The 16,055-nt window shown below is 34.8% G+C and overlaps 1 protein-coding gene across 2 annotated transcripts; it reads right to left on the bottom strand.

Moving 5' to 3' along the window:
* Positions 1–7,618: 7,618 nt before the first annotated feature.
* Positions 7,619–15,534, bottom strand: LOC149784865 (uncharacterized). 2 transcript variants are annotated; one of them, XM_089978440.1, is made up of 5 exons: positions 15,399–15,534; positions 13,776–13,875; positions 12,787–12,946; positions 10,929–11,127; positions 7,619–9,200 (listed from the first exon to the last, which is right to left on the bottom strand). In XM_089978440.1, the coding sequence occupies exons 2-5, from the start codon at positions 13,872–13,874 to the stop codon at positions 9,158–9,160; spliced, it is 501 nt and encodes a 166-aa protein (XP_089834566.1). In that variant the 5' UTR covers position 13,875; positions 15,399–15,534; the 3' UTR covers positions 7,619–9,157. The 2 variants fall into 2 exon arrangements, with proteins under 2 accessions (XP_089834566.1, XP_089834565.1); XM_089978439.1 differs by having other exon boundaries at positions 7,619–8,437.
* Between the last annotated feature and the right edge of the window lie 521 nt (positions 15,535–16,055).

Below are 16,055 nucleotides of genomic sequence, written 5' to 3'. Positions count from 1 at the left end.
TGTGTATGATCAGATCACTAGACACAAAACCGTTTATTTAAACGGGCCGGGTGACAACTCGAGCGATTGAATTATTTGGAAAATCGGATATGATTGTGCTAACACCTACACACAGGCTTGCCAGGGAGATGAAACAACGAGGAGTCAATTCTTGTACTTATCACAGCTTTTTCAAATACAGCGGCGGTGTGTGGACGTCAGATCGAATGGGAACAAAATATATTCCCGAGAAAATAATTTGGGATGAGATATGTACGGTACCATTGGAAACATTAAAAATATTTCTTGATTGGCTGCTAACGAAAAATACTGCAGTGATTATGTGCGGCGATCACGGTCAACCACCTCCGTTTGTCGGCGCATCTCCGCATGATTGGTTAAAAGATTTTGTTGATTATTACGAAGAAGTGTCTGATGATCATAGAGCACTTGATGCAACGTTGAAAGAATTTAAAACATTAATCAGATTACAGCCGAATAAAATTCAATGTGAAATTATGCGCGAGATGATTCCTGAAACTTCGATGAGCGACTTGTGGGGTGTGTGGAAACCAGACGATTTGATAGTGGCAAGTAGAAAGATAGTCAGAGACACACTTCAACAACAGCTATTTCAATTACAACAAGAAAAGTTTCCAATGCTGCCAGTGCCGTTATGTTATAGACCAGCTGATACGCGGTTACAAAATATAGATGTTGATATACCAGGGCGCCTGACTGCGTCGGAGTCAGGGAAACAGAATTTAGTATTGAATGATATTGTGTTAGTTGATATTAATGCTGTCAAAGATGCACTAAAAATGAATAAATCCCCGTGGACGCTAGGATACGCAATGACAATTCATTCATCTCAAGAACTAACTATCAGTGATACAACTGTCTGGATCGTTGATGATCGAATCGAATGGTCAAACTTAGTCTATTTAGCTGTATCCAGAGTCAGAAGAATATCTCAACTGCGAAGAATTGTCTTGGAAGATTCAATAGCTGATAAAATTAATAATGAAAACAACAGCATCACCGATGATGATGTAATAAGAAAAAAACTCTGGTTACAAACAGAGTGACAAAAAAAATAATCGCGATTTCGACCTTGATGTTGAATTTATTATTGAGTTAAAACAACAGCAGAATAATCACTGCGCGAGCTGTAATTGTATAATGCTATGGCAGTATTCGAATACAAATTCAAAACAATTTACCGTAGACAGAAAAGATAACAATCGCGGTCATACACGTGATAATATCATGTTGACCTGTCTTGAATGCAATCGACGTAGAGGCGCTAGTTAAGTGATCGCGGTGGTAATTGTGTGTCCTCGGGAATTACTTGTAATTGCTCACGTGTGAATCCGCGTTGAGGAGCAGTTGAATCCAACCCGTAGATTGCTGGTCTACCAGTGGATCTTGTTATGTTTGATATCTTGTGTGTGGTAACACTCCAAATAGGATCAGTCGCTCTTCGTTTACCACCTTCAAGTTCACCCGGTTCATATAAATATCTAACTGTAACATCACCCAGTATCGGCTGTGATGAAGAATCACGTCGTACCGGTATATGTTTTTTTGTGATTGCGATGGCAGGTTTCATGTTGGTTTTTCGTGTAATCTCATTATTTAGCGCAGCTATCACGCTTGGTAATCTTGCAACCTATTCGCGCGATCTCGTATCCTGAATAAATTCCTTCGCGTATTGATATCCAAATAACCGCTCAGCAAGTGTTCGATTGAATCGCTCAACAATTGCCTGATCGCGATGAATTTCAGTATGTCCTCGTCTGATGGTGACGTTATGTTGTTTCATCAGTGATGATACTGCACCCTGAAATTCTTTGCCAGGATCAACTTGTAATAAATTTGGCCAACGTAGACCACGTTGATAAATTTGTTTAAACGCAGAAGCAATCTCAGATGCTGTTTTAGTCGTTAACGGTTCAGCATCTTTGTATCTACTTGCAACATCAACTACAGTTAACGCGTACTTGTATGTATGTCTTCGGATAGTATCATGTGGCAGAAATAATATATCAGCCTGATGAACCTCATTTGGTACACTAACATTAAAATGTGCAAAGTGAATTTGTTGAGGACGCGGTAGATAAATTTGCCATATTGCCTGTCGGGATAACCAATTTTTAGCAGTAACTTTTGTAACTTTTGCTGCTTCAGCGAGTTTACTAATTGCTGCGCTACCTCTCCAATATCCACTTGGGGAATAATAAATCGACTCCATTATATACCAGTACCTAGCGCTAATTTACCTTTCATTGCGGATTTTATTAACCAGGATGCTAACTTTTCTTTGAAAGATTTATCAGTGATGGCATTTAACGCATGACCTAATTTCACATCCGCGAGATGGCGCTGTTGCAAATCCTTACTTCGGTAAGCTACATCATGCACATGACACGCCTTATCAATAGCATTTATCGGATACTCACCTGGATTGGGCTGATCCTGAGCATCAAGTCTGATATCAAGTCGGGTTCCAGGACCACAATAATTAGTTCCTGGAAGATGTTTTTCTCCTGGGTATTTAGCCCACGGTGTTCCTGGTAACTTGGCTAACTTGAATGCAACATCACCTCCTTTTTTTTAAAAATAAATTTAAACTTTTTTGTGCCACATCGTTCACACTTGCCTGTAAGCGCGTGTCGATTATTTTTTGTTGTAATTGTTGTCATATCCGCAGTTGGGGTACGTGCTCGGCATTTCACACAATATAAATCCATATTATTTTTATGATATATCTAATGGTGATTACTGACTTTTCTGCTACAAAACGACGAGAGCCAATTAAACATAACTCAGTGCTACCAAATTCTGTCCGAATGATTATTATAGGCCCATCTGGGTCGGGTAAGACGCAGTTGTAACTTAATTTAATAATGAAGTGGATGAAGTAGGATAAATTATATTTGATAGCACCATCGGTGGATGATCAACGGTGTTATAGCATACTGAAGGATTACAACGAAAGTGCAAAATCGATAAGTGAAGAAGATGTTGTTGATTTTATAACTGATATTGATGAAGCACCGAGTATCGATGATATTGATGGGAGTATTAATAATTTAGTTGTGTACGACGATGTGATGCTGGACAAACAATCAAACCCTGCCAGGATATTTTCATGTGGCAGGCATAAAAACATTGATGTGATTTATGTAACTCAACGATATACACAAATACCAAAAGTGATCAGAGATAACTGTAACATTCTTGCGGTATTTAACGGCGTTGACATACACACGTTACGAAATATTCATCAGACCTGGTGCAGCGGTGACATGGACATAAATAAATTCAGAAATTTCTTTAGTCGTGCTCAGGCAAAACCACACGGATTTGTAACAATAAATTTACATGATCCTCGGACACGGTATCGAGTTGGGTTGGATACAATTTTTAACTAGAAATGCAAGCATTAAAAATTCTAGGATTTTTAGAAATACTTTGTATTTCAAGCAGCAGAGAGACTGAAATAACACTGAATGTTTCGTCTAGTAGACCCTTGTATCGAGAAGTAGTTATATAGGTAGATATTTTTCATGAGATAACCCTTCTGTCAGCGGAGAAAGCCTATTTATCAGTGTTTTCTGACCAGAAGGGTTTATTTTGTGAAGACAATACTTCTATCAAGAGTGTTTTTGATAGAAGGTTCTGTTTGATGAAATAGTTGGTGGGCTCAGTCTCTCTGCTGCTTAAGGTGATAGATGACATCCTTATTTAGCAAAAGGTTAATATCAAATCCCTTCAATGGGGGGAGGCAAATGTTGCCAAAAACTGAATATTTTAGTCAGCATCATCTCAATGATATTGATGTACCGTTGAAAATGACAATCCACATTTTGTGAAAGATTAAGTCCAAAACACCAACCATTTTTTTATTAGGCTGACAGTCTGGCTAACATTGGACATTTCTTACTGTCAGTTCCATTTCAAATTGGTTTCTTGAAAGAAAATGTCATAGCATCCCCCACAACCTGTGGTGGTGGTGAAGGAGCCTAAAATAACATCAAACTTTATTGGGAGTGGGCCCTATCAATAAGTCTTTGGGAGTGTAGGAGCCAAATTTCTTGCTACACCACTTACATTGATATTAATATATTACTGTAAATATATTCTATTCATTAGGCAAGGCACATTAATTGCCTCCACATGATAAAAATTGAATGTGCTGCTGCTGTGTTGCAAGATTTCCAAAACAAACTGCATTCAGGTTTCATTCACATGCTTATATTGGTAAGATTCTTAAAAATTCACTCACTATATCATATCATCATAATCGAAAGACAATGTAAGTACATTTAATGTTAAGCACTGTACAGAAGTTTTAATGTTCTCATTACTAATTTGATTTGCTTCCATAATGAATGCTGTTTTCAATATTTAGTTAATAAACAGCCAAAACTTAGTATAAACTTAATTTTCAGTATCACTGTAATGTTGAGAGATGCATTATTAAGGCTAACTTTGTAGACAAGTTGAGACAAATGTTTCATATTTATTTTGTACTTTTTATCGTTACTGAAGTATGATATGAAATTGAACAGTATTTTCATTTATTACACTGTCACAATCATTCATCCAAATATATGTCCAAACAGTTATTTCACAATTTAACCAAATGTGTTGCTGGATTTAAATAAAAAAAAAACAAATAAAATACACTGACATGTACATTAAAGAAATCATTGAGCCTTGTATGATTAAATATGGACAGCAGTAACTCTGAGTTACTTTGATTTAAATGGAAATGTATCAAATATAACACTTGCATATGTGACTTTCTTAGTTTCTATTCATCTGTCATTGTCATGTTCTGATAACTGAATACGTATAGTTATATGCAAATGTGATACATATTTCAATTTACCTCCATGTGTACACATATGAAAGGAAAAAAAATGAAAGTGGCAGCATGTCTTACGATTGTTTTGTGTGTATAGTCTCAAATGAGTTCTTTAATAAGAAATAAGTTATGTAATATTCATATCAAGTGAGTCAAAGGAGTTCAGTTATACTTGTGTTACAATGAACATCAGCTTAAACACACATTCTACATACACTTTATACAGTATTCGTACTGAAACACATGCCAGCCTATCATGATGCATGTAGTTTTCATGATAATTATTTAATATGCATCAATAGAATATGACTCAAACTTGGATAAGCGTTAATCAGTGAAGTATTCATCAAGTATATTTATGAGATACATGTATGTGCAGTCCTTTTGAAGCATAGAGGGTTTCAACTTAAGATGTGCTATAGAAAGAAAAACTAGAAAGGGGGTTATGTAGTAAGAATGAACATTTTCAAACGAGTTTATCCAACATCAACAGATTTCAACTAAATTGGATGATACAGAACACTTTGTATGGTCTTGAATATCCATTATCATTCAGATAGTAATGGTATCTTCCAACACACATATGCACACACACACCCACATTAAGAACAACCTCTAAAACAAATCTGCTTCAAATAAATTAAGGTAGTTTTTATTGACATTAAAAATCACAATATTTTAACGACATGGTACAGTGTATTTGTGAAAATATTTCAGAAGACAGACTGCATGAACGATAAATGGCTTCATACTAAGATTGGTTTGCTGACTGAAAAAATTAATTTAATCACATGTACACTTATTGATAAATAGCAATCTTCATAAAAGTGGTTGTTTGCCAGTGTTACATTATCAAAGCTTTCTCATTTTCATCCCATTTGCAGATGGCTTACTTCGATCGGATGTGTAATCTCAAACAAGCTGTCATTAAATATAACCAGACAATTCTTGCTTCACAGACACCAGTTACTGGGCTCAGGCCCAGACAAATAGATGCTTTGTACACCCTGAGAGAATCCAAAGACTTAGTTGTTGTATTACCCACAGGATATGGAAAAAAACTTTGATTTTTGAACTGATTCCTTTCTACCTTCACTGCAAAGTCGTAGTACTGGAACCTCTCAATGCCATTCTTAATCAGCTTTGCTCCACTCTTGATGGGCATGTGATATGTGTCACTGAACATTTTCAAGATCACAGCACCTTATGCATGGGTGAATTTTCATATATGGTTGGACACCCAGAAGACATAATGGATAAACATGTTCTTGAATGCCTACTTGAGGCTGAATGGACAAAGAAACAGGTATGCTTGATTATTGATGAGGCCCACTGCATTTTGCAGTGGCAGGATGAATTTAGACCTGCATACAAGGAGATTAAAAATCTTCGGGCTCTTTTCCCAGTTTGTACAGTGTGTGCTATGACAGCAACTATTAATAAAGGCAGCATCAAATCTATCAAGAAAGAGTTGAAACTTTCCAGATGCAGCATAATTAATTGTACACCTCTTCTTCGAAAAAACATCAGTTTGCTGGTAAGAAGATGACCACCATATTCAAGAGACACAACACCAACTTCACCTTATGACTGTTTTCAAATCACTGTTTGAGGATCTTATTAGAACAAAGGAGACTGGGTCTTGCTTTCCTGTCACAATAGTCTACACAAGACTTGTATGGTGTGATAAAGCTATTGAGCAAGCTAAGCTACTTCTAGGTGATCAACTGTACAATGGAGAAAAAAAGGAAGAAAATTGCATTGTTGTGCAGTACCACTCTCCACAATATAGCAAAGTAAATGAACATATTCTGTGCTGTCTTTCAAGTGAAAACAATCACATAAAAATCATTTTTGCGACAACTGCACTTGGAATGGGGGCAGACCTTAGAAGGGTGCATAGAGTGATTCATGCTGGATCCCCATCTTTAGTGAAAGGTATACTCATGCACACCATAAAGTCTTTGTTATATGTATATTAGGTCTGAAAATATATATAATTTGATACCTGCATATTTCTACTGCCTCAGATATAATAGTTTGAGTCTGTTGGTCCTTAAGAAAAGGTCTGTGCACAAAACAGGGATAGAAAATGAACTTCTTCCTCGTGTTCTCAATTAATTGACCAGTTTAATTAGTTGATTTTAGTAGTCTTGGAAGGAATGTAATATTTAATTCAAATACATGTATGTATAAATATTTCTCTTCCCATCAAGTCTACTAAAAGTGGACATTTTTTCCTTATAAATTTTAATAAGGAAAATGAAGCAGGAAAACCCATTGTTATATTGACTTCCACCATATCCTGAACTTGTCTTTAGGATATGAGAAATTACTAGCCTTTCAAGCATGAATCCAATACTATGTTTTCATGTGGGTTTTTTCTCTCTCTCTCTCTCTCTCTCTCTCTCTCTCTCTCTCTATATATATATATATATATGCTTGTCAAGTCTGCTTATAATGCATGGTACATCACAGGTAAAACCATACATTGTTTAGAATGTTCTATTTTAGTATACTTGTATTCTAGGATAGAGCCATGGACTCTTTGTAGAATAAAGAATACATATTTTCATTTCACTTCAGAGTATGTTGAAGAGGATGGTCAAGCCGGAAGGGATGGCCTTAAAGCTGAAGCCATAATTTTTTACAACAACAATGACTTATCTTCAAAACATCTGGAGAAGGATATGAAAGGATATTTAACATTTGAAACTGGCTGCAGATGCCAATTTTTGAAAAACTATTTTGACTGTCCATATGAGGCAGCTGAATTTATATGCTGTGACCTTTGTCAAAATGACACACTTGGAAGTACATTTGGTATGAAACAGATTGCAGGACAAAATCAAATAGATAGATACCTTGTGCATATAGCTGTATGCCAGAGTTCAAAAGTAACTGGATACAGATCCCTCAGTCTCTCTCAGGCAACAAAAGCACCTTGATGTAATCCTTTTGCACCACTAAATCTTTCCCTGGTCAATGATCACCACCTATATGCACTGGAGGATGATCTGTGCATCCATAGATTCCATCTATCGTTTCATTGTACGACTGCATTATCTTACAGACATCACTATACTGCAGTTCATTGTAAGGAAGAATGGGAAGTGGAACTATGACTGATTTATTTGCAAGCTCCTCAGAAAATTCACCTTCAATTTCACTACAATAAAAATCTTTAAACTTTTGCAGAAAGGGGAGATAATACACTGCTGCATTTAAAATCAGGGTTGTGTAGTTGGATTTTAACCTTCTCTGATCTTTCTCTGAAGGAGACAGCTGATCCAAGGCTAGGTCTTGAACCGATCCCTGTGGCTGGTCTGGTAGATTGGCAAAGGTCATGTGTTGCACAATAGCAGCAGATGCAAACCAATGTTTTGTCCCTCCATGATAATTTTCCCTTTCATGTCGCACCCCAGTTGTAAAATTTAAATTGTCACCAACAATTCTGAAAACTCTTCCTTCCCTGACTGCTAACTGCAGGTCCTTAAAACATGAATTGCCTAATTTTTCAACTTCTCTAATGGTAGCTTCATAGCTACTGGACACACCCAGAATCTGCAATCTATCAAAAACCTGTTGGGAACAAGAAAGAAATCAATGAAACCTTGTATCATATTATCATACTGATGTCTCCTATTATTTACTAGAGAAAAGGTCTCATCTGCTTCATTGTATCGACAATAAAAGATAAGATATTGTTGCCTGTGACAGCTGACTGCTTATAAAATTGACAGATGTATAATAAACTAGCAGTACGTGAGTGATCAGCCAGACATACGATTTTAACCTGTATCTGTGTCTACAGATGCTCAGCCACTAAGTTATAGTAGTTTATAATGCCAAGCCATGCGTCCAAAATAATCCTTATAAATAAACATTGGTAGAAAATGAGTGTTATATCATGATATTGATTCACAATGTACATTTGTAGTTTGATCATATCCTGTCAGCCATTTACAATGTATACCAGTATTTTTAAATATAATATTAATTGTATAAGATTTTGTTGAAAACTGAAGTTCCTTTATGAAACAGTTTGGTTCATGTTTGATCCATTAAAGTTTAAATGATAATTACTGGAACTTGGTTATGCTGGTTACATTTCTAAGCATTAAGGTTATGCACTTACTATTCAGCTAAAAAGAAATTTTACTCATCTTTTATCCATATAACATTTCAAGTTATTACATGTTATTTAATCTAAAGAACATGTAAATAGAACTGGAAATGGCTCGTACATTCCTTGGAAAATTAATTACATGGATGAATAAATGTTTTTTAAAGCTGTTCTAGTCATCTTGTAAGACCTCCAATAGGTGTGTTTTTCTTTAGAAATCTGAAAAAGGGTAAGAAAAGGGCCAGAAATAATGAATATATAAAAGATGAAAACAACTCTGAAAAACAAAATAAAATCATTCAAAACTATGTAACAAATTCACAAGCAAGATTTTGAAAAAATACATGCAAAATATCAAGATGCAGTTAGAAAAATTTGGGTAAGAGGGCAGCAATCTTGTAACAACTAAGTTAAGGTGAATAAAAGTGTCCAACTCAATCATTGTGTCACCCAAATCTTATCATGTATGATAGAAATCAAATGCGTCAATAGGAAATAACTTCCCCTACTTACTGGCAATACTGGTCACAACTACTGACTTCTAGATTATGTTTATTTCAAAATGATGAGAATTCAATGTCTGTTTTTAGTTGGTCTAAAAGTAAAAATATCCTGTGACTTTAAGGAAAGATGAACCAAAGCTGAATAAAACATGCAAGTAACAATAACATCTTCTGAAAATAAAAAATAATAATTCTGAGAGGCATCATTTGACTAAATAATAAACTGAGTGCTAGCTTCCTATTAAAGTGTTCAAGCACTGAAAACATTTGGGGACAATGTTTAAAACCATGAAATGTCAGAAAGTATGCCATGCATTCATGTCAACAAGTTAAACTGTTAAAATACTGCAATTAAAACAATACATAACAAATGAAAATAGATTAGACCTTTTCATGAGTCTGTTCATTTTTCATAGTGATAGCTATTATCTTCTGTACAAGTGATAATTCCACAAACCTACTGCTCATAAGTATTGAATATATAAGTCCTAACTTGGGCAGAAGTGACCTAATGGGCTGAGTCATGTCAAGTTTGCCTGTTGGCAATGCTACTGCTAGTAATACTTCAGCCAATATCGGGTTACTCAGAAAAAGTTCTGTGCATATATCATTCCATGGAAAGGCTGTTAAGTCACGATTAGGATATAATATGCTGCTTTCATCCCTTATACATTTTGAAGATGCCTTTTGTTCAACTTTCCAAATGAATAACATCTTTACAGCTTTTCTGAGTGAATCGCTATTTAACACAGTCTCTGCAATTGTTCAGTGGAAGTATATAGAGCAGCATGCAGCAATTTTGCTCTGTCAGAGAGAGTTACATCATCAAATGATGATAACCTTGTATCTGATAATTTGGTAGCTAATGTTTCCACTTCATTTTTTGATGTTGGCAATTTATCACGTACAGAAATATAGCTCCACTCTCTTTGAGTTTCTCTGAAAAAGATATATGTAAAAATCAAATAATACATATATCATGTTTGTTTTAATAATATTAAGTGGAAGGACTACATGTTGTGTGTAGTTATGTGAGTGAGTATTCAGATAGAGGTACTTTGGCTACTACAAGTAATTGAGTTTAGGTTTTTGATTGTGTCAATGGACACTGCAACTGATGTATAGTAGCTTATGTAAAGCCATTTCTCCAATTTGATTGGCTGCAGCAATGCATGTAAGATATTATCTGCTGAAACAAAATAAGATTATAGCTTAACAGTCATTTCTGATTTTTCGACTACAGCACCTGTCAGATTTTTATATCCACAGACTGCCATTAAGTGTAAAACATCTTGAATTATATCACAATTTAATGATATTTATCTACATTTAATTTCAACTTAAAATGCCTGTTCAAGAACCTACCATCTCCACTGTCTCTTCCTCTAAATTTTGTATTACAGTGTGATGCTTTTTAAACAAATGTATACCTCATGTTTTATACCTTATGTCCAAGACTGGTAAGACTAGGTCTGTTTGTGTAGATACTGTACAAGTATAAATGTGATCATACTGAGTTGATGCTTCAATTTTTGTTGAACTGTTGGACATGTCACTAATGGTGGTGGTGCTTTCATCAGTGGTCAAACACGCAGAAGGGAACAAGCATTTCACCCTGGCATGCTGTGATCTGCATGAATCTCCTGAACATGTAGAAAAATTCATATAAACATTTTTAAAACACACACCATACCTAATCAATATAAAAACAAAAGGATTACACAGCCACAGGCTATATGATTGCACATGCTACAACCAAATCAAAAATATTAGGCTAAGTAGGTCAGTGGACTTTCTTCAAAATGTTTCACTCAAAATAAACACATCAATCTAGTTTCAGAGGCAAAATTTGCATGAAAATAGTAGACAAACACTTCCAGGTGGCCATATTGTTTGCTTAGGTGTGATTGATTTATTGTTGTTGCTTTGAACTTACTGGTGGAGGAAGAACCCAGGAAAACCCTGGGAAGAACCACCGAGCCATGGGAATCTACTAGCAAGCTTCCTCACCCACAATGGCCAAGCGAGATTTGAACCCAATCCATTATTTTTTTATAGTGTCGCCTTTGCTTTAATGACTTAGCATGCACTAATAAAGTTTAACTACTCAACAATATTAATTAACTAGCTCTAAATGTCAATCCTATTATGACACTTATGCTTCAACATCAGTGACAACAAGGATTGAAAAAGGCTAATAATGTCTTCCTATGGCAAGTGGCTAATAATGCCTAACCTATGGCATGTGGCTAATAATGCCTTCCTATGGCATGTGGCTAATAATGCCTGACCTATAGCAAGTGGCTAATAATGCATACCTATGGCAAGTGGCTAATAATGCATACCTATGGCAAGTGGCTAATAATGCCTGACCTATGGCATGTGGCTAATAATGCATGACCTATAGCAAGTGGCTAATAATGCATACCTATGGCAAGTGGCTAATAATGCATACCTATGGCAAGTGGCTAATAATGCCTGACCTATGGCATGTGGCTAATAATGCATGACCTATAGCAAGTGACTAATAATGCATACCTATGGTAAGTGGCTAATAATGCCTTCCTATGGCAAGTGGTTAATAATGCCTGACCTTTGGCAAGTGGCTAATAATGCCTGACCTATGGCAAGTGGCTAATAATGCCTGATATGATTCAAAGGCAAGGAAATATATTAAATGGGGTATTGCCACAAACAATTTCTATGAACTATCAACCTTTGGATTCTTGATGATCTAGCAAGAAATCACAGACTTTTTGCAACACAACCCAAGACAATGAAGCCAAACCCATTATGGTACACTAAACTAAGGCTATTCACCAGTTCTAGCATTTAGAAATTCCTGGCCCTTTAAAAGAAAAGACCTGGACAAAGTGTGAAGTTTACAACCAATCCAAACTGACAATAAAAACTAATATTTCTTAATCATAGACAATTAATAAAATATTTTCAAATCACAAAATGTATCATAATTACCGGACATGCTGTAAATAAATTATTTTATCAAAGTATTTTTCTACACCTACATTCCAAAATATGGACAGACTAATAACCTGACCAACATCTCCATTGCTCTCAAAGTATATGGCTCCAGGCAATTGTAACATTAATCAGTACAATGCAATGATGAGGGCACAAATTTCAGACAAATTAATTCTATGAAGGTTGTTCAATGAAGCTATTTAATGGAACACATTCAATTTAAGTATATTGGTCCAGAGTGGGTGATGGTGCAGTTAAAAGGTAGGTAGTGTTAAGATCCATAGAGATTCATATTCTGTATATATTTTGCTAAATGTAACCTGATTTCACAAGGCCAGTAGTTTGGAAAATGTAGTGTGCACACTCCTCCCAGAATTTCTTAACATTTACTGATGGTATACCATGCTCCTCCACAAACTCCATCATTGCTAACTTCTCTTCTTTGATCCATTTCTTGTACGATCTATTTTGGTCTGGGAACTGCAATCAATGAACAGTTATGAGCTATAATGTTTGAAATTAGCTGTAAGTATGAGTTGGTACTTGACGTATAAATCTCAGACTCAGTAACAAATACTTTAAATTTATCAAGAATTTGGAAAGACAAATAACTGTATTGCTACTTAATAATGCAAGTATTTACCTATTGTCTTCTGGAAATAAAGACCACATTTTCAAACCTTAATCTTACAAGGCTGTTATCTGCTAACAACTATTATAATAACCAAGATAATACACAGAGAATATAATGGAAATAATACTGGATTACAAGCTATAAGCCAATGAAATGTGTGCTATATGTCATATCTCAATGTAAAAACACACGTCATAAAATATATTTCAATTTAAAGACACACATGATGTCATAAATACAATACAGTCATCTTGCAATACAGTAAATGTAAGTGTCACAGTGTGTTTGATGTATGCATATAATAATGGCATGTTAAACATTCAGATACATAGAGTGAGTGTATGATTTTTCATTACAGTACTTCATTATAATAATAAATACTTTTTATATTCCCATGTGTAGCTTACAGATGCATCAATAATGATAAACAATTGATTTTAATTAATACTTATTTACTTGTCTTATTGATGAGTTAAATGCAAATATTCCTGTGTAGTTTTAAGAGAATATGTTTCACTTTTGTAACAGATCTGAGGCAAAGTGAGCATTAACATAAAATGAGCATCTCGTTAAACAACGTCTTGAATGCAAACCTTGAGGCTAGACATTCAAAATTTGTCTAAAGTCAGTCAGGACAGAATGTTGCCAACGGCAACTGTAAATAATATAATATACCTCTAATTGTCTGTGCTTCTCTATCTGCACAGGAGTTGTTCCTGTTGGTGATGACTTCTCTCTTTTACAATAGGTGTGGAAAATAGAATGATGCTCCATTCTATAAAATCAAATTAGAACATTTCGAGAAACATGTTTTTTATTTTTTATTTTCACTAGGTATCAAAGAATCAATTCAGTGTATTTTTAAATGATACAGTGATTATTATTAATTTTGTAACCATTTTCTATTGTGAAAAAATGTAGATATAATAAAGGTATTATTGAAAGCATATTTTTTAATGATAAATGCTTCACATATCTTGTTTTATTGTCAGTCATTAAACATACAATATTAAATTTAAGTTCCCTTAACAAAAGGATATTTATTTAACTTAATACCATGAAGATTTCATCATAAACTTTGGCATGTATGTATAGTTTAATTAAATGCTTGATTTGTTTTAAAAATATACCCATGTAAACAGAACACCAGAGTAAATAAGATTTTACCAATTTGGTACATTTTGGATGAATCAGTCAAAATGAGATGTTTCATTCCATACTCGACCTCAATCCAAGCCTCCAGCAAACCCTCATAAATGAAGGCTAGTGTTTTGGTTTTAATAAGTGCTAGCTACATATGAACAGAGGAATCCTTTACCCCCACCATGCCCTTCTAAATTTATCCACTCTGACTCTCAACACAACTCTTAAACAATTTCTTTAAACTGTGTTGTTTTATATTGACTCCTCTTATGTTTAATGTTTATATAATCTAATATAAAATCATGAATGATGTTTTATCTCAATTTCCTAAAAAGGTGATATCCAAAACTCAATAAGATGAATCAAGTCCTTTTATTGCAAAAACATGTACCTTTTTATTTACAAATTGCCCCTGAATCAATCGACCAAAATTATTACTCTCTTTGAGGAACTCCTAGCTTAATCATTACTAATCTTTGGCAAAACATGTGCTGTTACATAGAACAATATATTAATATCAATGTAAAATTTGTCAAAGAATTTATTGCAAATGAAACATAGAGATGATTCTAAATTGTTCATTTTTTGGCAAATGCATGTGCACCCCCACCCATTGAAGGGATTTGATATTAACCTTTTGCTAAATAAGGATGTCATCTATCACCTTATACCAATTCCGACGTAATAATTATAAAGTAATTGTTAGCAAATGGAATGCCGTCGAAATGTGCAACATTTGACAAAGGTCGTCACTTTCGCCCCTTCGTAGAAGAGGTTGTTGTATCGATCCTGATATTTGACATAATTTGGGCTGTCATGGAAAACGATATATACATATTTATATAAAATTGGTCAAGGAATTCATTGCAACTATAATATTTTGGATGACGCAGTGTGAAATGTGCAATATTTGCAAAACAATCGTTACCCTCACCCCTGGTAAAATGGAGAAGATATTTTCGTCTTAATCTTTGGCAAAATTAAAGCTTCCGCACATAACCTCATATCAATTTCGACGTAAAATTTATCAAGGAATCGTTTGGAAAAGGAATTTTTGAGATAACTTATTGGGAAACGTGCAATATTAACAAAATATTGTTGTGTGTATCCCTATACTTTGTCTTCGCCTAATTGTAGAAATATTTGTAAAAATACCTAAGTTGCCGATTTGCTGGTTAACGACTGCTATTGTTCAAATCGAAAGTATTAGTAAAGTTCGCATTGTGTCACTAACAAAGAGAATATTAAAACAATAAGTGTGCCACGGTTAGATTACCGAGATCTCTCCATGTGAGGCTATTTGTTTGATCACGTGACAATATGGCGTCGGCATTCGCCTGACTTAGTATAGCGGAGGGCAACGCAGGGAGCATACTAAGCAGGGAACCAGACTATACCTTACTATCCAAATCACGGGCTTGTATAGTGTGTTCCGATGTCAGTTGAAATCGAGACGAGTAGTCAAAGTTTCAGGAATATCTCACACATTGGCAGTCTATATTGACATTCTTCCTCTAATTTATGTGTAATGAATATACTTACTGTGCTGTCTTTATCCTGGCGGAATGAAAATATGACACTAGCAAATAGATGTATTTTCATGTTCCATTAACATACATTTTAATTTGTTGCATTGCGATATTAGTCAAAGTATGCAGAATTATGTTTTAGTAGGTTCATGTGGGGTAAATGTTTGAACGAAATTAAACATTGCTTACAGTTCCAATAGGCATAATATATTTTTGTTCATTTTGTTAAAAAATAATATTTCAACTTTACCTGATTTTGGTATTACTGGCCTTCATTGCTTTC

This window comes from Sinohyriopsis cumingii, chromosome 13, assembly GCF_028554795.1.
Source record: "Sinohyriopsis cumingii isolate HCF-2022 chromosome 13, ASM2855479v2, whole genome shotgun sequence".
Taxonomy (NCBI): domain Eukaryota; kingdom Metazoa; phylum Mollusca; class Bivalvia; order Unionida; family Unionidae; genus Sinohyriopsis; species Sinohyriopsis cumingii.
Note: the sequence above shows the minus strand (reverse complement) of the source record. Positions and strands in the feature narration are given on the sequence as shown.